This window comes from Humulus lupulus, chromosome 2 (assembly GCF_963169125.1).
Source record: "Humulus lupulus chromosome 2, drHumLupu1.1, whole genome shotgun sequence".
Taxonomy (NCBI): Eukaryota; Viridiplantae; Streptophyta; class Magnoliopsida; order Rosales; family Cannabaceae; genus Humulus; species Humulus lupulus.
The window spans coordinates 4,925,495-4,952,289 of record NC_084794.1 but is presented as its reverse complement, the minus strand read 5'-3'; the positions used below and the strand labels follow the sequence as shown (position 1 = coordinate 4,952,289).

General features: G+C 32.4%; 4 protein-coding genes across 10 annotated transcripts; 3 read left to right on the top strand and 1 right to left on the bottom strand.

Moving 5' to 3' along the window:
• Positions 1-1,370: 1,370 nt before the first annotated feature.
• On the top strand, positions 1,371-3,935 carry LOC133817008 (probable inactive shikimate kinase like 1, chloroplastic). Of its 5 annotated transcripts, none has more exons than XM_062249384.1 (11): positions 1,530-1,673; positions 1,760-1,818; positions 1,924-1,964; positions 2,127-2,181; positions 2,294-2,366; positions 2,469-2,556; positions 2,722-2,804; positions 2,915-3,011; positions 3,139-3,217; positions 3,297-3,361; positions 3,452-3,935. In XM_062249384.1, the coding sequence occupies exons 4-11, from the start codon at positions 2,136-2,138 to the stop codon at positions 3,518-3,520; spliced, it is 600 nt and encodes a 199-aa protein (XP_062105368.1). In that variant the 5' UTR covers positions 1,530-1,673; positions 1,760-1,818; positions 1,924-1,964; positions 2,127-2,135; the 3' UTR covers positions 3,521-3,935. The 5 variants fall into 5 exon arrangements, with proteins under 5 accessions (XP_062105367.1, XP_062105366.1, XP_062105368.1 ...); XM_062249385.1 differs by having other exon boundaries at positions 2,116-2,181; XM_062249383.1 differs by lacking the exon at positions 1,760-1,818 and having other exon boundaries at positions 1,371-1,673; positions 3,151-3,217.
• A 2,420-nt stretch (positions 3,936-6,355) lies between these two features.
• LOC133817007 (uncharacterized) lies at positions 6,356-11,113 on the top strand. 3 transcript variants are annotated; one of them, XM_062249379.1, is made up of 6 exons: positions 6,356-6,804; positions 7,400-9,057; positions 9,175-9,426; positions 9,523-9,603; positions 9,898-10,440; positions 10,897-11,113. In XM_062249379.1, the coding sequence occupies exons 2-6, from the start codon at positions 7,771-7,773 to the stop codon at positions 10,948-10,950; spliced, it is 2,217 nt and encodes a 738-aa protein (XP_062105363.1). In that variant the 5' UTR covers positions 6,356-6,804; positions 7,400-7,770; the 3' UTR covers positions 10,951-11,113. The 3 variants fall into 3 exon arrangements, with proteins under 3 accessions (XP_062105363.1, XP_062105365.1, XP_062105364.1); XM_062249381.1 differs by having other exon boundaries at positions 7,388-9,057; XM_062249380.1 differs by having other exon boundaries at positions 6,963-9,057.
• Positions 11,114-16,322: 5,209 nt separating this feature from the next.
• LOC133820029 (zinc finger protein 8) lies at positions 16,323-16,850 on the top strand. Its single transcript, XM_062253427.1, has one exon. The coding sequence runs from the start codon at positions 16,323-16,325 to the stop codon at positions 16,848-16,850; it is 528 nt and encodes a 175-aa protein (XP_062109411.1).
• A 2,448-nt stretch (positions 16,851-19,298) lies between these two features.
• Positions 19,299-25,192, bottom strand: LOC133817006 (phytyl ester synthase 2, chloroplastic-like). The gene is made up of 14 exons (XM_062249378.1): positions 24,672-25,192; positions 24,131-24,182; positions 23,948-24,003; positions 23,614-23,772; positions 23,045-23,149; positions 22,839-22,942; positions 22,506-22,627; positions 22,085-22,193; positions 21,791-21,921; positions 20,980-21,349; positions 20,504-20,617; positions 20,046-20,131; positions 19,830-19,939; positions 19,299-19,718 (listed from the first exon to the last, which is right to left on the bottom strand). Exons 1-14 carry the CDS (start codon positions 25,108-25,110, stop codon positions 19,528-19,530), a joined length of 2,148 nt encoding a protein of 715 aa, XP_062105362.1. The 5' UTR covers positions 25,111-25,192; the 3' UTR covers positions 19,299-19,527.
• Between the last annotated feature and the right edge of the window lie 1,603 nt (positions 25,193-26,795).

Below are 26,795 nucleotides of genomic sequence, written 5' to 3'. Positions count from 1 at the left end.
GAGATGGATCAATAAGAGCAATGTTCTTTGCAATCGAACTAACGCATAAAGGAACCCGATGTTTTAAGGACTTTGAATTTTCAAGAATAAGAGCACTAACTCCTTCATCATCTGTGATTTCAATGGGATCTACACTAAAATCATTGCATGTAAACGGCACTTCCAACTTTAAGTCAAACAATGACCTATCCACTTTCAACTTTGAATACAACTTCTCCAATAATTCTATGTAACTAACATCAATTGGTACATGTATTATAGTGTTCGAACCAGCTTTGAAATTCCATTTTTCTCCTTTCTGTTCCCAAACACCGTTGTAAGAAACAATTATATTAACTCTGGAACCTGCAAATTTACACAAAAAAAACATAAGAAAATTATAAAAATAAAGTGTAATCTATGAAGAATCGATGGTAAATCAATGCCTATGAAAATCTGTATTGTAGTTCAAAATCGATGCCACATCGATGACATTTCGATGCATCATCGATGCTGATGGTTGCCATTTCGATGCGATACCATTTCGATGCCACATCGATGCCTTACCGATGCTGAACCAAATAAACATATATGGCATCGATACCACCATCGATACCAACATCGAAATTATATATTTGCCTCAGTATCGATATAATATCGATGGTGTATCGAAATGCCATCGATGTCATATATGGCATCGATGGCATTTCGATACACCATCGATATTACATCGATACTAACGTCGAAATTTGCCTCAGTATCGATATGGAATCGATGTAGAATCGATGTGGCATCGATGCTGATGGTTGCCCTATGTATGCGATTCAATTTCGATGTAATATCGATGCCACATCGATGCCATATCGATGCCATATCGACGCTGAACCAAATCAACATATATGACATCGATGCAACATCGATACACCATCGATATTACATCGAAAATATCATCTAATTTAGATGTTCGCATTAGCATCGACATGGAATCGATGGGGAATCGATGGAGCATCGATGTACTATCGATTTTGGAAATCTCAGATCCGATCCGAAGAACAGTTCAAAAGTTGCAGAAAAAAATACAAACTCAACTGCGGAACAGTTCAAATCTAATATCTAACTATGACATTTCATATTCATAAATAAATTAATGAAATGATACTTACCCATGATTTTTTTTCTTAAAAACGCCAAGAAACTTCCAATCCGTTCCACCTCCGAGTTGTGAAAAAATGGTGAGGGATGAGAGAAAGAGATAGAGAGAGTGAAGTGTTAAATTTGAGTGAGGAGGGGAGGAGGGTATTTGTGTCCAAAATATAAGAGGGGGCATAATATAAGGAGAATTTTTATGTTGTCATTTAAAAAAAATTAAATATATTATGATGCATAAATGTAAAATTTCCCTTGTTGGTATTGAGAATTCCCATCCAGTTAAAATATAATAAATAACTATGGCAGTGGGTAACGATAACTAAGCCGAAACCAGAACCATCTTTCCATGGAGATAACGACAACCCTCCATTGCTCCAACCTCCATTTCCACACTTTCTTGATCCCCATTCCAGTCGTCACTTCTTCCCGTTTCAACCTCCAACTCCAACACTCCATCTCCATACCCAATCTTAGAAAAGCTCTCCTCCAATTCCGAAGACCTCTACCAGTTCCATACTCCGTCGCCGATGGCAGCAGCACTTCTTGTGAGTCCCCAATTTTCTGTCATATTTTCTTCTTTTCAATCTTTGTGCTTTGTTTATTTCTGCATATGAACTTGGTTCTTGTTTAGGTATTATCCATCTGGCTCAGTAGAGTGAATTGACTGTTTAAAGGAAATAAATAGATATGGTATGCATACCAACTGTTTGATAATGGCTTCTGTATTGTTGTGGGTCTTGAAAGATTCTAATTATCATTCGTTTCTTTATTTTTCTACTTCCGCTAAATTTTTAGCTCCGAGGGTCGCCGTGCTTGATTCCTCTCTCGAATTAAAGGTCACTCCGCTTCCCTTCTTCCTCTATTATTGTACACAAAGTCACAAATTTGTTCTTTTGGAAACAATTTACAATTTATGAAGACCCAAATGGAGGTTGAAGAATTTCATTTATTTTCGTGTGATTTGAAGTGTTGATTTTAACTGTTCAGTTTTAATCCAGAAGAAGGCAATGGATTTATCTCCTGAACTCAAAGGAACTTCCATATTTCTTGTGGGTAAGCATCAGTTGCTGATCAAAATTCCATGATTTTAGATTTCATTGCGATGTAGCTTTTTACATATGATGTAAAATGAGTGTGCTTTTCTTTTTTGGGTGGAATTGAAAAGGGATGAACAGCCCCATGAAAACCAGTCTGGGAAAACTTTTAGCAGAATCATTAAGATACTATTACTTCGACAGGTACTAGTTTAAATGACTGAAAGATCAGTCCAGTTGTTATTCTCAGCCTATATTACCTACCTAAACCAATTACTTACATTCTTCATTTTGTTCCACCTGCAGTGATAGTTTGGTTGAGGAAGCTGCTGGTGGTGAATCTGCTGTCAAATCTTTCAGGGAGGCTGATGAGCAGGGCTTTCGAGCATCTGAGGTGATTTTCTCAACATACTTGATGTTGGTTCATCATTCATTAACATTTCAACTCCCTAGCTTGATTGTTAACGCTCCAAGAGGACAAACTTTTCATACTCAGGAAGCTCTAATTTGCAAATTACTAAACTTTTGAGCTTGTATCTCAAGTGAAATATTGCTGCAGACTGAAGTACTGAAGCAGTTGTCATCCATGGGTCGACTAGTAGTTTGTGCTGGAAATGGTGCAGTTCAGAGTTCAACTAATCTGTATGGAATTTGTTGTTGATTCTTATTTGGCTGCTTAGGATGTATAGGATCTATGCCGATGATAGTTCAATTGGTCCATTTATCCTATTTTGCATTGCAAACACATGTAGGGGTCTTCTGAGACATGGGATTACAATATGGATTGATGTTCCCCTAGACATGATGGCTAGTGGACATACGGAAGACCAAAGTGTTTCAGATTCAGAGGTCTGGTCTTAACTTCCAAAGCTGAATTTACGCGAATAAGAAGAGCTTCCAACACAATAACCACTTGTCTACTTAAGTTTCTCCTTCTTAAGAGATCTTGATAATTTAGTTCTGATGGATGATATAGGTGTTTTCTCAGTTAGCTTCTCTGTATGAAGAAATGAGGAATGGATATGCCACAGCTGATTCAATTATCTCACTTCAAAGTATTTTCCTTTTTCCCATTAACTTTGCATTTGGGGTTATGTTTTCTCGTTGGTTCTAATTGCTTCTTATCCTTAGCAGAAGTTGCATCTCAATTAGGTTATGATGACGTAAATGCTGTTACCACGGAGGACATGACTTTGGAGGTAAGGAAAGCTATTTTTAAGTACTAGACTTGCTTAACAAGCATCACTGGAGATGATGGCAAATTATGTTTTATTTTTCTGAAAACTCAGGTTCTCAAGGAGATTGAAAGGCTTACAAGAGTTAAAAAGATGATGGAAGCGGCTGCAAGACCTTTTTGACATAACAGGGATCAATTTTTACAGTGAATTGGAGCAATCTACTATATGGGTTTTTACCATTATTTTGGGGAAACACACCTGAGTATGCCTGCATTAGCCACTTCTATCCTATATTGTTAGTAAGGTAAGCTGAAATCTGACCGTATAGGATGTTTTTAAAGGTCTTAATCACCGTTGGTTTGTTAAAATGGTAAGTTTCTCCTTTCAAATACAACAAAAATTGCATTGATCATTATTACATTAGCAAATCCATGAAGACACCTCAGGGTCATAAGAAAATTAATCCAATCAAACAGGTTTTGTGCAGAGTGAGTTTGGTGGTGCCACAGTTTATATTTTGTTTTTGTTTTCATATTTTGGTGGAAGAAACTCCATTAATATAATTCAAATACTACAAATCGGATCAATTACTTTATGTTTTTCTCATATATAAATATATATATATATATTTTGTTCACTTGAAAAGCCTAAAGAGGTATTGACGATTGATAATTGAGGATACTATCTATATTGTGTCCTATTTTATAATGTATATTTTAATGGTGAGTTCGTTGGATCTGGTTGTCACGTGATTCCACGAATAATCGCGTGCCTTATTTTCGACGTGAACTGAACATAATGAGAGTGGCTCGGCATTTGAACCGAAAATTTCATTAAAGATATCTTTAAGAATAAATTTACTAAGTAGCGACATTGCTTTTGCCCTATTGAGATTTTTTCTATTTTTTCAGCATTTGGAGACATTATAGTCTAATTATTTTTGCATGATGATGGACATTATTGTTATAAAAAATATTCTGTTAATTTTTAAGAAATTTTGAATAATTTATAGTGTGAAAAATCAGAGTTCAAACAATAAGTTACACCTATGCCTAATTTATTTTATACGTGTGGAATACAAACTATTTGAACTCAAATTTTGACATTATAAATTATTCAGAATTTTTTGAAAATTGCCGAGATATTTTCTATAACTATAAAGTATACAGTAATAAAAAAAATAAAAAATTAGGCCATGATTTCTTTAAGTATCAAAAATATAAAATAGTTTTTTGGTAGGGACAAAAGTAATGTCCTGAGAAGCTAATCATATATATTATCAAACAATATTACTATTAATTCATGTGTATTTGGTAATTGGCCTGACACGATTAAAAGTAATGGTTGGAGTTGGGGTTAGTGTCTAGTGGAGGCACATACATGAAAAGCACCAAAAAGGAGTTCGAGAAGGGACATGGCAATTTCACTGCATTGCAACTTCTTTGTTTTTTTGAGTCTGACGAAAGTGACAACCTTCCCTTTTTCCCTTTTTCTTCATTTTGTGACTTGTTAGGGCCCTCTTCTCTTGTTCATACTAATAATAATAATAATACTATTACTAGGCAGTGGCACCTAGCAATTTATGTTGGTTTCCCATACTATGCCTATGCCTCCTCCATCCACGTGAACTGATAAGCACAGCGCTTCTACTCAAATGTGGAATCTAATAAGATGCTCTTCTATTAATTTTATTCTAATTACCATACACTCCTGATATTTTATTATGGGATATTTGTGGCAAAATGTCTTTTTCTTTTAACCGAAATAATACATTTCTGTCAGTCACAAAATAATTAGGAGACGATATTATTACCGCCAAGATTTTTGAATGATAAACATATGTGTAACATTAAAATAAAAAAAATAAAAAAATTTACTACAAATATCTAGGGCTAAGCAAAAATTATTGTAAACCGCCTAATCTGAATAAACTGCCTAAATTAAATTGAAAAAATTGATAAAAAATGCAAGTGAATAACTAGACAAAAATTTAATCTGCTCAATTGTTATATTGGGTGGTTTGGGAATTATACGAACTCTGAATAAACCAGAGTTTTTTTTATTTATATATATATTATTTATATTATTATATGTAATATTAAATATTATTTTAAAATTTTTAACAATAAATTTATAATAATATTTTAAAATTTCAATTTAGAATAATATGTCTAAGTTTGGAAGATGTATACTATACTTTTAGTTTGTTGAATCTAATTATTTGAACATTTAAAAAAAAAAAACTTAAGATTGGTTTGGGCGGGTTAAGCCGACCAAACTATCTAAAATATTGGACGGGTTAAATTTGTTTTTTCTTAATTGAACGGGTTAGAGTTGAATTTTTGCAACCTGATTTTTATATTGGGTTGATTAAAATATGTTATAACCCAATCATACCGACCAACATCCCTAAATATCTCATTTATTAAATTGTGTAACAAGAAATTTGGATAAGAGTTAAAGCACATCATATATGTGACACTTCCAATGTATGCAGAAGTAGCTATATATAAGTATATAAATATAGTGTGATTATCCAAGCTAATGAAATCCAAGATAGAGTGACACATGAACCATATATATTAATTTGATTTTGTTTTGTTTTCAAATTGTGAATGAGTCACCATACATGGAATGTTCAAAGCTTCTATTACATTATTTTATTTTGAACCAAGTCTAATTCCAATGTCAACACGTATCTATAGTGTCCTTCATTTGTGTTCATTTAACTTTATTACAAGAATTTTCAAATAAAAAAACTACATTTTGTTTTTGAAATGTAAAGATTTTACATGTGGGCCACGTGAAAGTTTTATTGGTCGAAAAGTAAGATGATAAAAAAAAAAAAAGATAAGATTACAGTTTTACTTAATAAAAAGAAGTTAAAAAGAAAAAGATAAGTTTACAATTTAATTGAAAAAATCAAAAAAAGAAAAAGAAGAAGATAGAAATTTGGAGCTTAGTAGCACGCGTGTACGTAAATATAATGAATTTTAAGACAAGAATGAGATAATGAATGGTAAATAACAGAACAGAAGAGAAAATCGAATAAAGATTAAACGTGAATAGTAATATGAATATGGTATGAGTGTAAAGTACAAGCCTTTATTTCTTATTTATTCATTTTTAAAATTACAGCCAAGAAATTCTCCAATGGTGATGACGATGGTATTTTGGGATTATAAACATGGTAGAGTTAGAGAGAGAGAGAGAGAGAGAGAGAGAGAGACGAAAGAGAGAGAACTTGGGTCTGCCTGCCCTACAACCGCAAAGTCATACCACCAAACCCATTTCACCATTTTTCCATTTTCCATCTTCCATTTTCTATTCACCCTTTTTCTTCTCTTCAAGTTTCAACCCCACAACGCTAAAAATCACTTCTTGTCTCTTTATTTTTTCTGGGTTTTGATTGTTTGATCTGAGATACCACCGGACAAAGATTACTCAGATGATTTGTTTGATTGGTGGGTTCAACAATAATCGGACTGTTATAATCTATGCACATATATGAATATTGATAAATCTCTTTGTTTTTCTGCTTGATACTTGTTTTGATCAAATTTGATTAGTTGTGATTGTGATTGCACTGAGATTCCCTCTCTTTTGTTGGAGTTTCTTGTAGTAGATGATGACTTGAACTTGTCGTCACGGCGTTTTGGGTGAATGTGAATGTGTGCCGTACAAGTAACCCTGTTGGGATTTTGGTTGTTGATCTTCTCAAGGAAACGCTTTTGTTTTAATATATAACTTTGCATTATCAATGGTTGGGTTTGGAGTATATTTTGGTCTGGTTTTGTATGAACGCCTGTTATTATATTTTCAGAACGGTTTACTTTCAGGGCCCTTTATATAATGTAAATGCAGATTGTTAGTACATGACTAGCCAATTTCTGCTATAAAAAATGTTGATCGGTCATATTGTGGGATTTTCTTCATTTGATGAATGAACCTTGAGAGCTTTGATGAAGTGAAATCAACATGATCTGTTTTTAGCTTGAATTTGTTGGATTATGGAGGCAGCAAGAACTAGCACTGACTTGTTTATAGTACTCTTTTCAGGTATAGGCTTTTGATTAATTTTACAACCCTGAACATGTGTTACTTATCTTGCTGGTATGGAGGCCAGGAGATTTTTGCTACTAGTGAATTTCAGATATGTGAAATATGCTTCAATATATCATCACATTTTTCTAAGGAAGTGGTAACTGAAATGTCCAAACTGCGGATGCCTTTGGTGGATACATAGTATTAAATTTTCGTCTCCAAGTTGATTATATTGATTGAATTGGAAGTCAAAACGTGTGGTAATTTTTAGGATGAAATCATTGATGCTCGGATAAGTTTAGTTAAGTAGTTCAAATCTGTAGGCAACAAAGGCTTGTAACATTAGGTTACTCTCCTTTAGATAACTAGATTTTGGAAAATTTGTGATGGGCTTACCTCAATTTTCTTCTGGTGGAACTTCTGAGGAAGCTGCTGCAGCTGTATTGGGCGCGTTTTTACAAAGCCCACCTCGAATTTCAGATGTGAGCAGCTGTGATTTGGATGGTATGAATCATGGAAGCTCTAGCCAAGTGAGTGGAAGTTCCATGTGCTCGTCTTTTGGAGATTACCAGACGAAAGCCTCACTAGAGCTTTCAAATTTCCCTGATGAGCCCCTTAAGTTTAGGGGGGCATCAGATGTTACTCCCAATGTTAATTGTTTGAGACTTGGTTCTGTAGACAATGCAGGTCAATTTGCTCCCAAGCATGGAAGGAATATCCATCGTCCTGTTTCTAGGATTGTAGGTTTCGAATCAAGCAGTACTAGTCTTGGCAATGGTGGTTGCAAAAGTGTGTCAGCTGCTCATGTCCATTCTTCTGCTTCTGTTACTGTCGCAGCTAATGAAACTGTGTCCAGTGGATCATTAGTAAGAAAGCGGTTGTTGTCTCCCCTGAATAACATGCTTTTTCCAGACCAACATTTTGAGGGTCATCCTCTGGACATTGGTTGCAGAAATATTCCATCAGATTCCACAGTTAGGATTGGTAAGTTAAGTGCTTCTTCTGTGCAAGATCATAAGAAAGCAAATGTTGGAAGCAAAGACCATTTTACCTTGCCAAATTGGTCTTTATTAAGTGGCTCAGAACAGAAGTGTATACCTCATGATAGTGTCATGGAATCTATTCTTTTCACTGATGGCCCTTTTCTAGAGAATGGGGAATCACCATTATCTTCACCTGCATTGTATGAATCCATATCACCAAAAAATATAAAATCTCAAAGTAGGGAAATATCTGCATCATCATCATCAAAAAAGGTGATATCATCTCCTCTTTCATTGTCACCTCTTGGTCCCAAGTTTTCTGATAGGCTGAAATCTGCAAAAGGATACAAAAATACCAAAAAAGAGTTGGGGGATGGTCATACATTATTAAGTAATGTAGAGAAAACAGTAGACTTTTCTGAATCAGGCGTGATCTTTGCTTCTGAAGAAGAGGATTTTGGGATTGCAAGCAAATCATTTGAAGATGATATTTACTACAAAGAGTTCCATCCATCTTCTGTAGAAAATAGTATTGACATAAGCATCTCTATGTCTCGAGGATCGGCTCCTACTTCTCAATGTATGAGACTTCTAAAAAGTTTGAGTGGACTTCCCATTAGGAGGTCCTTGGTTGGCTCATTTGAGGAATCTCTATTATCGGGTCGATTCTTATCAGGGAAATTGAGTAAGGTATATGTGGTTTATTTTGTTGTGTTAGTAAGATTCTTTTAAATATTAGTGAATTCAGGTCATGAGGTTATTCTTTTTAAGCTATCTGACTTATTGTTGTTGTGATCTTATGAGTAGAGAATTGAAGGCTTTCTGGCTGTGCTAAGCATTACTGGAGGGAACTTTTCGCCACAATCCCAAAAGCTTCCTTTTTCAGTGACCAGTGTGGATGGAGACTGCTATTTGTTGTATTTTGCATCAATTGATCTCGCAGGAAATTCATCATCAAACAAATTGAAAAGCCAAAAATTGAAACGAGGCACTAGCAATGATGATTCACAAACTCTCAGGAGCCGCCTGCGCATACCTATGAAGGGCCGTATTCAACTGGTATTTCTTTTGAAACTTAAAAGTAGTTGCTGTCCAAGTTATGATGCCCTGTTTTAATGGTGCTCATGTTAATATCTTATGGAATGCCTTACACAGGTTCTTAGCAATCCAGAGAAGACACCTCTCCACACTTTCTTTTGCAACTACGACTTGAGTGACATGCCTGCTGGTACAAAAGTAAGATGAGATAATGCATTGTTTTTATTTATTTTACACTAGAATTCTGGTGAGGCATGATATTAGGTACAATTGAAGAGAAAGCTTTGCTTCTAATAGTGAATTCTAAGCTCTGTATCGATGAACCTTCACCATTGACTGACTACCTCTGGTTGTAAATGCAGCGAAAATGAGTGATAGATTCTAGTCTAAATGCCATTTGGTCTGTTGCATTCACATGATTGCATTTACCATGCATATGCATCTTGTTAGGATAACTATCTTTTCTAATGTTGATCTCTATTTCTTTGATAGACTTTCTTGCGCCAAAAGATTACCATAGCTTCTACTCAGTCGAAACTAGGGAAGACAGACATGGAGTACTCAAAAGACAATGACAAAGAGAGTAGCTTGGAAACAAGCAAGGCAGATGTGACTACACCAACATCTCTACTACATCAAGGAACCGAAATTAGCAGCAGTAACATCATGGCTGATTGTGATCCACAATCCGAAAGCTTAAATCCATTCGCACTTAAGAAAGGCTGCAACAATGAAGAGGATTGGAAGGAACAAAAATTAGTGGAAACATGCCATGAAACTTGCAAGAAACAAGTTCATGGCTGTGCAAGGGTCAATGATAGTAGCAATGGTGCTGGTGCTTTGCGTTATGCTATTCACCTCAGATTTATATGCCCTTTTTCCAAAATTTCCAAATCACTACAGAAATGCAAATCTGACCCTCTTTCCAAACCACTTAAAAAGGGCCTTCACACGAACGAGGAGCGGAGATTCTATCTCTACAATGATTTGAGAGTTGTGTTTCCGCAACGCCACTCGGATGATGATGAGGGCAAGGTATGTGTGTCATGTCATTTTCATATTATAAATCAAAAACACTAAAACTCATTACTAATTAGCTTGCTTTTCTAGTGTGGATTATGTTGTTCTTTGCATATCTTTGATAAATATCCTGGAGGGATTTGCCCAAATGGTCAGATATATAGTTTGCTCTTATAAGATTTGTTCTTATAAGGTCTAAGGTCTAAATTTTTGTTCTTTTTATATAAATTAAGCTAAAAGAATATTATTATGGTAAAAAAATTTGGAAAAAATTATAACAAAGTTCTAAACAATGCAAAAAATACTGGTAGCCCCCCAAAAAATAAATTTCTGTAATTTTTATAGTTTTCTAGTTTTTTAATATTATAGAGCTAGGGAAGGAGTGTAGTTTTTAAAAAATGTGTATCTGTGATTATTACTTTATTAGTTTTGATTCGTGTAAATGATTTGTTGTTCTTGTATCATTTTCAGTTGAACGTGGAGTACCATTATCCTGAAGATCCAAGATACTTTGAGGTTAACTAAATGTCTCACAAAAATTGGAATGACTTCTTTTCTGTACATATACATATATATATATATATATATTATATTTTTAAAAAAAGAGCTAATTATGTCGCCTCATTTGGCATTAACCCTTGTATATAATATAATTGGATTAGTTGATCAAGTGCCATTTTGGTTTTTATTTGGCCTAATTATTAATATTATTACTTTGGTTGGACCCTATGTAACTTGATGTGGCTAAGTTTATCTAACTTATAAATTTAACCACCACATTTACATTAAACAACAATTCATTACTTCTCTATAATTTATCAAAGAAATTACTTCCTAGTTTATGTGAAGCTATTTAGTGTGATTTATTAATATTATAAAATCTGAAATTATTTATTGTGGTTTAACTTATTAATTATAGTATAAAAATAATAAATTAAAATTTTCAGATTAAAATTAATATTAAAAAAAAGCTTAATACAATTAAAAATATTTTATGTATTTTTTCTTTTAAAAAAAACTATACAGGAATTCTCAATTTAAAAATAATTTTACAAAATTACGATCTTGTAGAAAAGTTGTGCACTATTCTATAAAGTACAAGGAGCATTTTGGAATAATTAAAAATAAAAAAGGAACTAGAGAATGGTATTTCTAAAAATAAATACATTAAAATGATATAATCTCTAATAACTATTAATCAAAAGTTGTAAATTAGTAAAGAAGATAGTGTGATAATAATTAAAAACAAAAGGCCATAAAAATTGTTAATGGGAAGTTTTAAGGCTAATTGTAATAATTATTAGAAGTCAGCTTTTTAATTAATTGTTATGAAGATCGAATTTGCTTTGAAAAATATAATTTTTAAAAAAACATTTGGATTAGGCTGGAAACTAAAATTTATGTTTTGGTTTATAATCAATTTTTTCGTATATTTTCAATAAGATAAATTTGCTATATTTTTAATTATTATTATTCCAATATTCCTAAAATCTACCTTAGTGAAAGTGGCTCTAGCATCTAGATACAAGACTATTTCTTCTAATAGAGCCCATTTGATTCTAGAATAAGCCCACAATGAGAGCCCACCTAAGCCCAAAGTTTTTTTTTCTTTTTCTTAGGCAGAATTAAACGACCTCAGCTTATGGCTTCGATTGATTATGCCCAACTCAACTCCCATGTTACTACTAACAATAACAATATATAATATAATTTAATATTGAAGTGACATGAAAACAGATATAATTAATATATAAAAAGAAAAGAAGACAAAAAGACAAAAAAGGAATTGTTAAGAAAGAAGTTAAAGGTTCTATAAATATGAAAGAAAATAAGGTCTTGATTAATGAAAAGGAGTTTATGTTATGTGATAGTGTGTTTGCACTAATATAGAAGATTGATGTGAAAAGCATAACCACCAAATATGTTATTAAAAAAGCAAACATTAATTGCCATAATACAAACCCAAACAAATGCATGTGCATATATATACATATATATCATAGTCATATCTGCATGCATGGGATACTCTGATGTGAGTTCATCATCATCATCATCACAGTACTACTACAAAACTTTATATATATATATATGTTGTTAGATAAATTGGCAAAAATGATTTTTTTTGAAGTGATTTCGTGCTTTCTAACTTATTTTTGATAATTTTTTGTAAAATGACTTCTGTTTAAAATTCGACTAATTGTCTAAATTTTTTAATCAGTTATTTAAAATTTTCGACCAACTGTATGAATTTTTCGACCACCTATTTAAATTTTCGAATAGCTATCTAAATTATAAGAGTCTAGTTGGAATAAAGAATTATTACAATTAGGTATTTCTTTAAAACTTTGTCAATTTGCCAATAGACCCGTGTGTGTGATATGATTATATATATATATATATATATGTATGTATCACAGCATCATCCAGCTACAGCAGCGGCTTTGGTCGCTGTTGTCCCAGCCCAAAAATATTTGATATATTATTTCAAGAAATCATTAATTTAAAATTCATACAGTACATTTACTTTCTTTTTTACCAAAACTTAACTACAAACACTCAAACTAGTAGCACTAATATATATTCATTTCATTTATATTATATACTATATGCTACAAAATCAATCACGTACGAAAGTCCCACCCCAATTAATTCTAATTAGTATATATATAGGGAGATTTTGTTGGGCTTCAAAAAGAATAATTTTAATATCTGTAAATTTTCTGAAAATTTTAAATAATTTACTGCGTTGAAAATTTAGTTAAAACATAATATTTTCTACATGCATAAAAAAATTAGTCACGCATACAATAATCTATTTTGAATATAGTTTTCGGCACAGTAAATTATTCGGAATTTTTTGAAAATTTACAGAATACTTTAAATAACTACAATATAGACAGTCATAAAAAAATCACACTAAAAATTATTTATGAGTCGGGAATACACAAAAACTCACCGATCGGGTTTTTTTTTAATCCTCTCTTACGACAAATTTTCCCTATTGGATTGAATTAGTTAATCTGTGCTTGTGCATATATAAATACAAAATTTGTATCACTAGAGACATGCAACGAGTGAGTAAGAAAATAATATATGCGTTGATGATATTGATAGAAAAAGTATGTAGTATCTGTGTATATATATATAGATGATCTCAATGAAAACGTCACTCTCATATGTAGTCACGAGTCTAGTCGGACGTGGCCCTTCATTATTATTCTCTTCTCTCTCTCTTACACACATTACACTTATATATATATATATATGTATAGCTAGAGAGAGAGAGAGAGAGAGAAAAGAGAGAATAATTTTCTGTTAGAGTGAGTGATCTTGTTGTGTGAGTGAGTCGATCGTTCGCTAATAAAGCAACAAAGCACACACCTGTCTACTACTCTGTCTGTCTCATTGGATAAATACGGACTGGGATGGGAGGCGCCACTCTCCCCTCCCCACTTCTCCCACTAATATCACTACACACAAAAATCAAATTGCTTAGACTTAATTAATATCGCACAAAATTACATTATTTATTAACTGTTTGGTAAAATGTTTGTTTTTGAATTTTTTAAACATAAAAATTAAAATATTATATTTATTTTTGTTCCTTTATTTTTTTAAAAATAAAAATATGTTTAGTAATTATTTTTGTTTTTCATTTTAAAAAATTCTGAAACTGAAAAAATTATATTATAAATTTTTTTAAAATTATAAATAAAAATAGAGTTATTAAACATTATTCTATGTTTAATTGTCAAATTTTTAATTAATCAAATAAAAAATTATTTTTTTAAGCATTACCAAACAACACGATCTTAATTCATTTTTTCAACATGGGTTTTATTTGTTTTTTTATATATATATATTAGATTTTTTTGTAAGAGTAATTGGTGAATTTTTTTTTTTGTTGGAGTGATTTTGCATTATGATTTAATTTTGATAATTTTTTGTAAAATAATTTTTATCTAAAATTTCGATTTCGACTAATTATCTGAATTTTTTAATAAGTTGTGTGGATGTCAAATATTATTTTGTAAAAAATTATTAGATTAGAATGCAAAATGAGAAGAGCGTTGAAGATCATTTTGATAATGAGACCTTTTAAAAAAAATTAATTATCATATTTTAAAAAATAAAAAAGTAAAAAGGGTTATTTGAGTTGGTTTGGCAGGAGGAGGGGGGGTGTAGTGTCCGACACAACAGTACTGAAGAATGGAGGTAAGTGCTACCACTTCTTGTCCTTTCCCGAATCCCAATTACGTTAACGTTACCCTTTTCTCTCTCCCTAACTTTTTCCATTTCCCATTTTACCCCTACTCTCTCTCTTCTCTAACCTTTATTTTATTATTTATTTACCAAGAAAAAAAAAGGGGTGTGTGTGTGTTTCTACTGAATTCAGTAGTTCTTGTGTTGGTGGTTAATTGGACAACAACGAGACCCTTCTCTTCTCTCAATTTTTTTTTAATATTAATATGCATTATTGTCAACCGTACACGTGTCTAATCAGATCTCATACCATGCTATGCCATGCCCTCCCATTCCCTCCTTCTCTTTACTTTAAGGGCGTGTTTGGTACGTATTAAAGTAAATGTGAGAATGAGAATTTAAATTTCTTTCTATGTTTGATTCAAATTTTAAGGGGTAAAATTAATAATTTGTATTGGTCATGCATATATTTTAAGGGTAAAGTGAACTTTTTTGTACACAAGAGTTTAGTATTACCTCCATCCTAAATTCCTCTACACTTTTCAAAGCAACTCAACTACTCAAAACAAACACCTCATAAGAGGGTGTTTGGTATGGGGTAAAATAAATGTGGGAATGAGAATCTAAATTCCTTCTTATGTTTGTTTCAAATTTTAAGGAAGTAAAGTTAATAATTTATGTAAGCCCCCACATGTATTTTAAAGGTAAAATGAATTATTTTGTACACAAGAGTTTAATATTACCTCCATCCTAAGTCTCTCTATACTTTCCATCCAAGACAACTCAACTACACAAAATAAACCTTCCTAATATTATTATTTTATAATATAAGGAATATTAATTATGGTGAAATAATATATGTACACATGTTTATATATATGTGCACTTAATTGGATTGTACCTAAACAACTGATCGTATCACTTGTTGCTATTTCAGTCCTTACACGTACGCAACATTGTATGTATCTATACTTATATAATATATTTTGTTAAAACTTTATTATATTATTTGATATATATATATATATATCAAAGCATGCCGCTAATACTAATATTATATTGCCTATTCATATCATGTGATCTCTTCTCAAAGATTTTCAATGAACACATTATAAAAGTGAAGCTTAGAAAGTCCATGACTCCATGCTTGTACTACTATATTTTTAATATTTATATATAGGGGTGTATAAATAATTGAGGAGGAGATATCAAGCTAAAAAGCTTCACAACTTAATTCACAAAAAATTATAAATATTATATAGGGGTGTGTACTGTGTACATATTTAATTTTTTTATATTTAAAAATATCTTTTTTTATATTTAAAAATATCATGAGTTATTAGTAATGTATACCATGTCACATAATGAAATAGAGAAAAGAAAAAAAATAGGCAAACTTGGAATGCAAGCAAAAACTAATGAAGAGAAAATGTGAGTAAGTGGTGTTATTGGAAATATGAAACTATAGAATATTATTATAGCCTAGCTATATAGCTAGATAAAAATCTGGTAGGGGCAAATCCGTCATTTCATCTCAGAACCAATCATATTGGATAAAGTTTGTTTTGGGTTATGACGAAAACCAAAAACCCCATATAAACCTCACTACTACTACTCACTATCATATATACACAGAATTCTGAGCCAGTTCACACACTCTCATTTTAACTACTACTACAGCTAGAGCTACTCCAATGGCAGACCCAGCCATCTACGACTTCCTCAACCAGCCACCGCCCTCTTCCTCCTCCGCTTCTAAACCCATCAGAAGGTCCCAAGCTCAAGTGGGTGGTGGCTCGTCTCATCGCCTCTTCTACTGCCAATACTGTCCTCGCAAGTTCTACACTTCCCAAGCTCTCGGCGGCCACCAGAACGCCCACAAGCGCGAACGAGCCGCCGCACGCGGACGGAGCTTATCCGCCGAGCGTTTGGCCCGTCTGCAACTCGACCCACCTCATCATCATCATCATGCCGACCACTCATCAGGCCCTCCACTCCTCGACCGTTATTGGCTCGACCACCACCACCACCACGCAATACCCTCCTCGGCGGTTCACGGCCACCACTATGGCTCGAGCTCCTCTCATGTTCATCATCATCATCATGCTGATCCTCTTGGTTTTCACGGTGGCTCCACGCCTGAATCTCTCTCCCCACCAACCACCGATGCTGCTGCTGCTCATCATGACCTCGTAAACCTTGACCTTTCTCTTCACTTGTGAACGATCTAGTTATAGCTATATAGATAGTACTACTGTTCTAACCTCATATTTCCAATGAATATTATTATATCTTTTTCTTTTTGGCTTTTTTTTGTGATATTGTTTTTGCCCATTTCTGATTTATTAGTATATTCTTGTGTTTTGAACTCTTGACGAAGATCGAAGTTGAAAGTGGGAAAAAAGAAAAGGTGGGTTAGCTAGGTAGATACAAGATATATATATATATATATATATAGTTGTTCATGTTTATATATATATATATATATATTAATCAAAGGCTAACATTATCTTCATTTCAAAATGAGGGGTTTATTGGGTTTCAAACTATATATAAACTCATCACTTAAAACTATATACATCTGTTTGGAGTAACTTCTTTAAGATATTTGTAATGGATTAAACATTAATGGATAACTTATTATTTTATGTATTTGTTGAAAAAGTTGATGAGTTTTCTGATATAAAATAATATAATTACCTAAGCTTTTGTCTCATATTTAAATTATTCATGTATATATTATATTCCAACTTACTTTTAAAGTGGTCTGATATCTTATTATGCATGAGGGGAGTGGTGTGATGGCATGCATTTCTCAATACATAAAAATCGCTATGTACATGTTATGTAGTATAATATATATCGTACTATATATATATATATATAAATACACATATATGGTAGTGGTCATGCTCGAATGTACGTGCTCTCTTCCGTTGCAGAAAGTTAAAACGCCACCACAAAATATATAAATGGTAGCTATATATAGTACATGTCAGTAAGATTTCATACAACTTCTTTAATTCTTTTGCTTTACAGTATAAGTTTTGGGATTTTGGCCTACAATTTTGACTAGTGACTACTACCAAAGCATATCAAATAAACTCTCTTGCTCAGTTTTGTCAATATGCAGTGTCCAATAAATATAAATATGTTGAAAAGAGTGATCGTATTTGACGGCTTTGAGATCCAAATTTTTTTGTAATTTTTTTTATTTATTTTGATGGAAAGATGTGATTTTTGATTGATTTATCGTATATTCAAACGAATGGGTTGGTTATGATTTGGTGAAAATGACTCAGCCTAAGCTATTATATCATAGCTAGGTAGCCATATTCACTCGTTCTTTTCTTCCATTTTGTACTGTAATTGTCACAAGAAGAAGGAATAAAATGAAGTGGGTAGCGATTATTTCCTGTAAAAAACAGCTAATGCAGTTACTAAATTGTAGGGTTCGTTGCATGAATTTAGTAACTTTGATTAGCTTTCATCAATCATTTTAATTAATGAAACAATGTGGGGTCCATTTGGCTTTGTATTTTCTGTGACAATGCTCGAATATTACTATGTACAGAGTGCTTAACTGGCAGTTCATTACATTGATGAGATGTAACGATATATCATATATGTATTTATATATAAAGTTTCTTGTTAAGGCATGACTTGATAGATAGTAGACATTGTAGTTCACTTGTAATGAACTTAACTACTAATGAAAACAAGTCCAACAACTTGACATTAATATGTTGTGTAATCAATAAACTTAGATTCTGCCTAATGCATGTATATTCACAAATATATTTCAATCATGTGATTTGATTAGATGAAATGGTGATATTTAATTGATTATATAGTTCATTCAGTAAATGACTTAATTATCATTGTGAGTTCATTGGAAAAGACTAATGCTACAAGGCACTTATTAGTTGGCTTACATGTGGTTAAAATTTAAAACCGGACCTCAATTAATTATATAATTATAGTGTGAGAATGTGATTTCTTTTCCTCAATAAATCAAAAGATTAGTAAAATAATAGCTCACAATAGTCTGCTGTTTTCAGTTACATCTGCATGGACACCAGTAATTCGTAACAGAATAACTAATTGTTTTTAGTTACAGTTAGTTTATGTTTGTCTCTTTAGCTCTTGTATCTCGACCCTATATATAGTTTTAGGCCAGATAAAACTAAGATAATTCATTTTTCTGAGAGTTTTGGCTAAGAGTAAGAATTGTATTGTAATACTCAAGTGAGAGAGTATTTCAAGAGAAGTTGAATGAGTGTTCATGTAATCTTGAAAGCTTGGAGAATGTAATCTAGTTTCAGATATAGATGATTTGACTTAGGTATTGTTACCTAACCTTGGATGTAGGATCAACTAAATTGGTTGTATCCGAACCAAGTATCCTTGGTGTTCTTCCTTTTGTGTTTTACTTTCGATTATTTTGAGTTTGTTTAATTGTCTATTACTTGTTCTTCTTTTTTGATGTTATTCTTTTTGCACTGTATTGGCAGTGTTGTGCAGATCCTAATCTCCAACATATAGAATATATACAATTATTTTATCTCGAGATAATATTGAAAGATAAGATTGAATATATTCTATCTTTTTTTAAGTGTTTCTGGGGAAAACTAAATGAGACTATTCATACTAGACATCACAAATGGAAATTAACAAAATATGTATATATATATATATACACAAATGACAGTTTCCTAATCAGAGGCTTCATTAGCAAATTTATAATCAACATGGCCTCGCAAAATAAATAGCTAAAATGAGCACTAGTTTGTTTTGCAATATAAACCCCACAAAATATTTAATTACCAAACAATTGAAGAGCTAAAAACAGAGCAGTGAGGAAGTATGTACAAATAGATGATAAATTGAATGTCGTAATCAAATTTCAAATGTAGGAACTTCAGATGTAAAACCATGAGTGGCCTGGTAAACTAACCGAGGCAATAGGTTTCTGTAAGGATCTTTTTCTCTTTTTTCTTTCAAATAAGCTATGCATCTCTCAACCTCTGATTTGACATGTAAATAAAGTTGATGAGATTTTTCCCTGTCTCGTAGTTCCTTCTTCCTCCCTAATCACATCATATATAGTTAATTAAATTATCCAAATCAGTTCATTATCATGGAATAGAGAACCAGCAGTGAAATGAAACTAATGGAATAGTATCCCATGAGTACTCTACCTTCTGTTTCGATTGGTTTCCCAAAATAATAGTAGAACCGGCCAGGAAGTTTCGGTAGAATTCCTGGGAGGTGTACGTGTTGGTTCGCTATCTCTCCAGTTGCGTCGCTCCTGTACTCACAAGATCATCATTAGTATTCTCACATGAAAAACTAGTGAAGAGATTCAAGGATGGACATTTAATTAGTTGATATTAAAACATTGAATATCTATGTACCTCAACTTGGCAACTTGATTTGTCAATTCTTCAATCTGAGCCTTTAGATATGGAATTTTCATTTGGTCTTCGTAATCAAAAAAGAGCTGAACACAACGAAGATGCTTACGTTATAATAATGGACACTGAATTGATCATTCATTCACTTATTATATAGCAAATATCAACCCAAGACCAATGATACATTATATTTCATATACATTTCTTTTCCCAGAAATATAGGCGTATATCATGCATGTAAAAATAGAGAGATGTAGAAGACAATTTAACAAGTGCACTCGTTGACATCCTTGTATAAAAAAGTACTGCTGCTTATATAGATAATTATATTGTTGTACATATATATAGATAGATAATCTGCTTTAATGCCAGGGATGATATTTATTTGTCTATATCCCAATAAGGTAAGTGGACAAAATAAGTATAGTATTATACAAATATGAGGTTTGGTAGCTTACTTCTCCAATATCATCTTCCCCAACGACTCCGAATGGTATTATTTTTGCTCCAAATCTAGCTGCCATTCTCACAAACTCCGACTGTTCAGGCCAGAATAACTTGTATTCTTCACCCTGAAAGTTAGTATGACTTCAGCATCAAACTGATTGATACACTGATCTACTATTTATACTGAAGCAGTAAATGCAAAAACTAAATAAAAGAAAAACTAACAAGGAAAGAGTCTAAACAAACATGCGCATCATCATAAATTAAGGTTGGATTTCCGAATCAACCCAAGATCTTTCCTAATACGTTTGAAGAGGAAATAAATCTCCTTTTTATTTACCTATTTGAGAAGTTATATTCTTTTCTTTTGCATGTGTTAAAACGAGCAAGGACAAGAGAACGAGGGAACTTCATATTATTGTTGTGCCTATTTAAATTCTACACAATATTTAATCATTAGCTAGGACGTTAATGGTCAAACTCTTACCTTTCGGTGTAGAGCCTCGCGCATCCCACCCGGATATAGTAAGACATGAGACTTAGAAGAGAAAAGTTTGTAGAAGTTCATTCCAGACACAGGCACTGCCCCCATAATTCTCATTGATTCGAAATGTGAAAACTCAGGTAGACTTCCTTTATTTACTTTCATGAACATCATAGGATGTGCTATTCCTCGGGCAAGGATATTTCTTTCAATCAACAACTGCGATACAAGGGGAGCCAATTCTAATCCCAGTAACATGTGATAACCAACGTATAAGACAGGACCTTCTGAAGGTATTCCGGCAAGGCTTCTCACAATCTTCCCATCATCTAAAGTCGAGAACATAACTGGGCTGGCAGCCACGTTAATCCATCTAAGTATATCATAATTGGCAGTGATCAGAATCGGAAAAAAAAAGATACTAAAGAGCAATACATGAACAGCCCCAAACGAGAAACTGCTTCTTTAACCCATACAGTACTATATGGATAATTAACTATTAGATGTAAGAGAACCAACTTTCAAACATGAAACGCCAGTAATAATGAAGCAGACACATGATTATTAAAGTCATACAAAGCCAATTTCAAGCATTGGAAAGCTAGTATGTTTGAGGTTAAAATTATCTCAAAAGGGCTATTTGAGTCTAAGTATATTAGAGTCCTGTGATGTGTACACAAATGCTTGTTACATTTCTCGTGTCTTCTCTGTTATAGTCAATAAATTACATTCATTAGCTAGGCCATCGGCATAAAAAGAGCATACAGCAAAATAGAAGATAACTAGTTCTATGTTGCCCAATAATTATACTTACTCGTTTGACTTCAAAATCTTTTTGAATTCAGTAGGGGTCGGGGGAAGGAAATCAGAAACATAATCCGGCTTTTTTGAACGACGGTAGAAAATAGCACCCTTGATGATAGTTACCAAATCAGTTTCATATTCCTGCATAGTTTAAGAAATCATAGGATTGCAATTTAAATACAGTTTCATATATGAAATCAAATTAATAAATAAACAATATATATTTATTAAAAAAAGAGAGTGATAGAGTGTATAGTTTTGCATTTTTCTAATATAAGTGGTTCAACGAGTATTTTAATCTTACCAATAGGATGAAGTGACCACTATCCTCAAAATTACGAATCCTAGAATTTGGCAATATTTGGTAGAGTCTTTCACCTTCCTCCTTACTAGGTAGCAACAGGTCCTTTTCGCTAAAGAAAACAAACAGTGAAAGTGTTGTCATTCTGACTAAAGCACAAGCAGGAAAGAACTATCATAATACAAATTATAAAAGAGTTAGAATATGGCTCAACCAAATGGCAAAAAAATACCCTTCTCGGTGTGCTAATTTTCATTAATTTCATGAGTAAAGCGTATTAGTAAATTTTTGTTCACTCTTCTTTCTGCGTATTCCAGTGCCTTTTCAAAGAATTCAGCTCCGTAAAAGAAAGAGCTTTGACGCTATATATTATGGTTTGGGACATGAATTATAAATGTCAGTTATGAAAGGAAAGGATATAGACCTGCAAAGTATTAGAGTTTCGGCTTTTACAGCATGGAGGCGTGAATTAGCAAATGCAGAAGCTGATCTAAGCATTTGTACCTTCCAAATTAGTGTCTCTCTTGGTAAAATATCGGTTAGAACCTGTTGGCTTCAACCATCAATGGACTAGTTAAGATAATGATCGCAAAAATTGAGGATGTGATCATTTACTAAAACATATACTTAAGCAAGGCACGCATTAATAAAATAAAATATTAAAAAAAAAAAGATGGCCAAAAACTAGTTTAGAGAACAATTTTAATCTAATTATTGGTGTATTCCAAATAACTAAAGTGCCAAAACCATTTCTTACAGGGAGGTAAGACGACAATTCATCTAGACCACGGGTTAGCTGTCCAACCATTTGCAGAGGAAGTCCCTTCTCAAAACTAGCCTTAATCATGTTTAAAGAATCACCTACATGCATTAAAACACAAATATGAATGCAATCAATAACAACACTTCGAAAAAAGATCCAGCATGGATAAATTTTTAAATTGCGGAACTAGAAAAGCAAACCTGTAACTAAACTGAGCATGTAAGGTAGGCTAAGTTGGACAGACTCGGGCATGACTTCCAATAAAGGTGTTAGAAATTGAAGTTGCGACTTACTGAAAGACGTAGCTGAGAAGAACATAAAATTCATTAGTTGGACACCAACAATTATGAAGCTAAGATGTAACTATAGTTTTAGAGTAACTAGGGTGTTAAAATTAACTAGCCTATTTGCCTTTATCTTGTTCATAGCTGTAATTAGCACGAGTTCATTGTTGTTACAAGATAGCTTAAGAAGCTTGTACAGTCTTTTTACTGAAAAAATCGAAACTATGTTATCCTACTTTGTGAGCATGTCTAGTCTACACATTCTTAGGCGCTTAGCCTTTGTTAATGGCCACATATTTATCTTAAAACTTTTTTTAATGTCCTCACCCAACGCACATGCAAATTTAATTCGACTTCCACGTCTAAATATTCATTTAGACCAGCCAAATTATGATACCTATGAAGACTTCAAATTTAATTCTATCCAGCCAAATTGTGGTACCTATGAAGTCTACATATTCGCAACAAGAAGGGTAACAACTTACCCGGATTGGCTAAAATCAGAACGAGGTCAATATTAGGGTTAAGGGCAGCCACAGATAGCGCAAGGCATGCCCCAATATTTTCTCCAACAAGATATATGGGCCTATTTGGCGAACGATCATGCTCAGACCTTATCGTTCTCTCAACCAGCTTCACCAGCTCTGACCATGGAAATTAGGGGAAAGGTTAGATTTCACTAAAATTCATGTTATTTAACTTACATAGCAACAGAGCAAGTGGATATTATTCCATACCATACAAAGCCACCAATGCCATATCCCCCAATACTTAACATGTATACATTATGGTTTTAAATGAAAGAGAAAGAAGACGAACCCACAAAAGATGTGCGATCCTCAACCGGAATATGCAAGCACCATATGTCAAATATTCTTCATTCATAATTAGACAGCATAATAATTAGAATGGAAACAACATTAGTAGCTGGATTAATGAAGTTAATTGTAATGGTTTGGCAGGCTAGCAGTAAATGAGGTACTTTATGAAGATGATACTTACTTTCCGAGCTTTTGATGATGCTTTACAAGTCCAAGCCCGACGCCATCAATTCCTGCAGAATTCAATACAAAACATATTTCAAATTAAGAGCCCAATTTGAAAATAGAATTTTGCTAAAGGGCACGAGTCGTGCACAAGCGAAATTCAATATCGATTATCACCGATTTAATTTAATAATTATTATGGCTTATAGCTAACTAATTAGAGAGTTATTATGTTGCTCACGGCCAAATAGCAACACTCATTTTTCAATAGTAAGGGTAGTCTCATTTCAATTTGTACACAAGCAACATAATTAAATGGTCATTTTTACACTATCCAGGCTCCAACTTCCAACTATGATAGGCTTATTTACTCCAAATGAAAACCAAAATCGTAATCATTAATTGAAAGCCAAAAAGTCCATCGTAAGCGCCATAATCAAATAAAGTTTTCCTTTTCGCCAGAAAATAAAGAATTCCAACAACCAATTCGCCGAAAAGGTCTAAGAATCTTAAAAAGCAGCGAGAAGTATTAATAAAAATAGTAATTAGAGACTAACCAGGCAAAAAGAGAAGCAGAGGAGAATCATTCAAGCGGGACCCGCACTCCAAGGGCGAGAACCAGCGAGGCGGTCCACCATCGGACCTAATCAAATCCTTGGCCTGCTCCAAGTAATCCTTTACACTCGTTTGCCTCTCCTCTATCCGATCAACCTCATCCAACTCAGCATAAAACCAATTTCTCTCCTCCCATGGAAACGACGTCGTATGAACTGATTCTTCCTCCTCCACCGACTTCTTGAAATTTCTCTGCTCTGAGATCTTCTTCTTCGCCGCCGGTGCTTGGTCTTCCGTGGTGGACACAGCCAATCGCTGAGTCGAAAAGGAAACCGAAATCGGAGTGGAATTATTACCTGAACTTCCTGGAAATGACTTGGTTCCAGAGCAAACAATGGAAGAAAATTTAACCGGAAAGAGCAAAGAACCGGCGGACGCCATGGAAGTGAGCTCAGAGAGCTTAAGATTGACCAGCGAGGGACCAAGCTATAGCTAACTGGCGGTTTTTCCAGATTTAAAGCCTCTTACCTTTTCTTTTTCTTTTTTTTTAATATATATATTTAATATTATTACTATTATTTAATTGTTTAAACTTATCTCAGGTCGTCAGTGACATTTTCTGTATGTATATTTTAAGGAAGCGTTTGGACAACGTTCTAAATTATATTTTATTTTAATGTTTTTTTTTAAATTTAATTCATATTAATGTTTTATTATTGATTAAAAACAATATCATCTAAATTATGCCCATATTTGTTTTTTTATATATATAAAAGCAGCTACTCATGAATCTCCATATTTGTTTTTTTATATATATAAAAACAGCTGAATCTCGATATTTGTTTGAACGTTTACAGATTAACAAACAGGTCCTTAAGGGAGAAGTCATTGACAATAACGCTCCACTTGGAAATTGATCAATTGATCTTGGAGAAGCAGAATTAATAATATTAGATCAATTGATCTTGGTGTTCTAAATTTAACTTATTTAAATTAATGTGTACAATTTAATTATTTAATACTAAATTTTAAAATCATTAATATTAATCTAAAATATTTGATTTTAGGTGCATTATTGTAAAATAAATTGGATTTCTTTATAATTTTATTAATTTAAACCTTAGTGACTAGTGAGAATTTAATTGATTATGAATTGTGGTTAAAATACTTTATGTTTTCAAAATATTACAGTTTTATACTTAATATTTTTAAAATATTGTACTTTTATACCAAAAAAAATTTTTTGCAGTAAATATACCCAAGACAAAAAAAACAACGATTTTTATCGACTGTAGCAAAGAAATAAACTTTATACATATTTTATTTTATTTAGAGAAATAATAAGAAAGTGAAGGTAAGATATAGATTTTTAACTTTTTTTTAATTTTAAATTATTTTTTCTTCTCAAAATAGTTATTTTCAATTAAAAATTAATAAATATTTTATTAAAATTAATATAAAAATATTTAAAATAATTATAAACTTATATTTTTCCATCAATTTAAAATATAAGTTTTAAAAAAAAAAGTGAAGGAAAAATATAAGTTTTAATTATTTTGATTACTTTTAAAATCTTGATTTTTTTTATTATTTTGATATAGAATAAAGTGAAAGAAAAATATATGTTTTAATTATTTTTTCTTAAATTATAAATTATTTTAACTTTTTTATTCTTTCTTAAAATAATAATAATAAAAGTGTAAAATTTTGAAAATATTAATTATATTTATTGAAAAAAAATTAATTATAAAAGTGTAATATTTTAAAAATATTGAATATATTTTTAAAATACATATAAGTACAAAATTATAACATTTTAAAAATATTAATTATTTTAACTGCAATTTGTTACATATCATTAGCAAACCAGTTACGACAAACATAATAAATGTATCACATTATTAGTGTTTTCATAGGTTCTTGTTGTCACGTGACACCAAAATGTGATACGATACCAAGTCAAGATTTGATCACGTGACTATGAGGTTACTAGGAGAAAATTATCAAAGGCTCAATGATGAACTTATTTAGAGAAATCGGCAGTTAAGTTGGTTCCGAGGAACACTCACACTTTGCTACTTTTATTTATTTTTCAATGTTATTTCTTTTTTAAATTATTTTTCAAT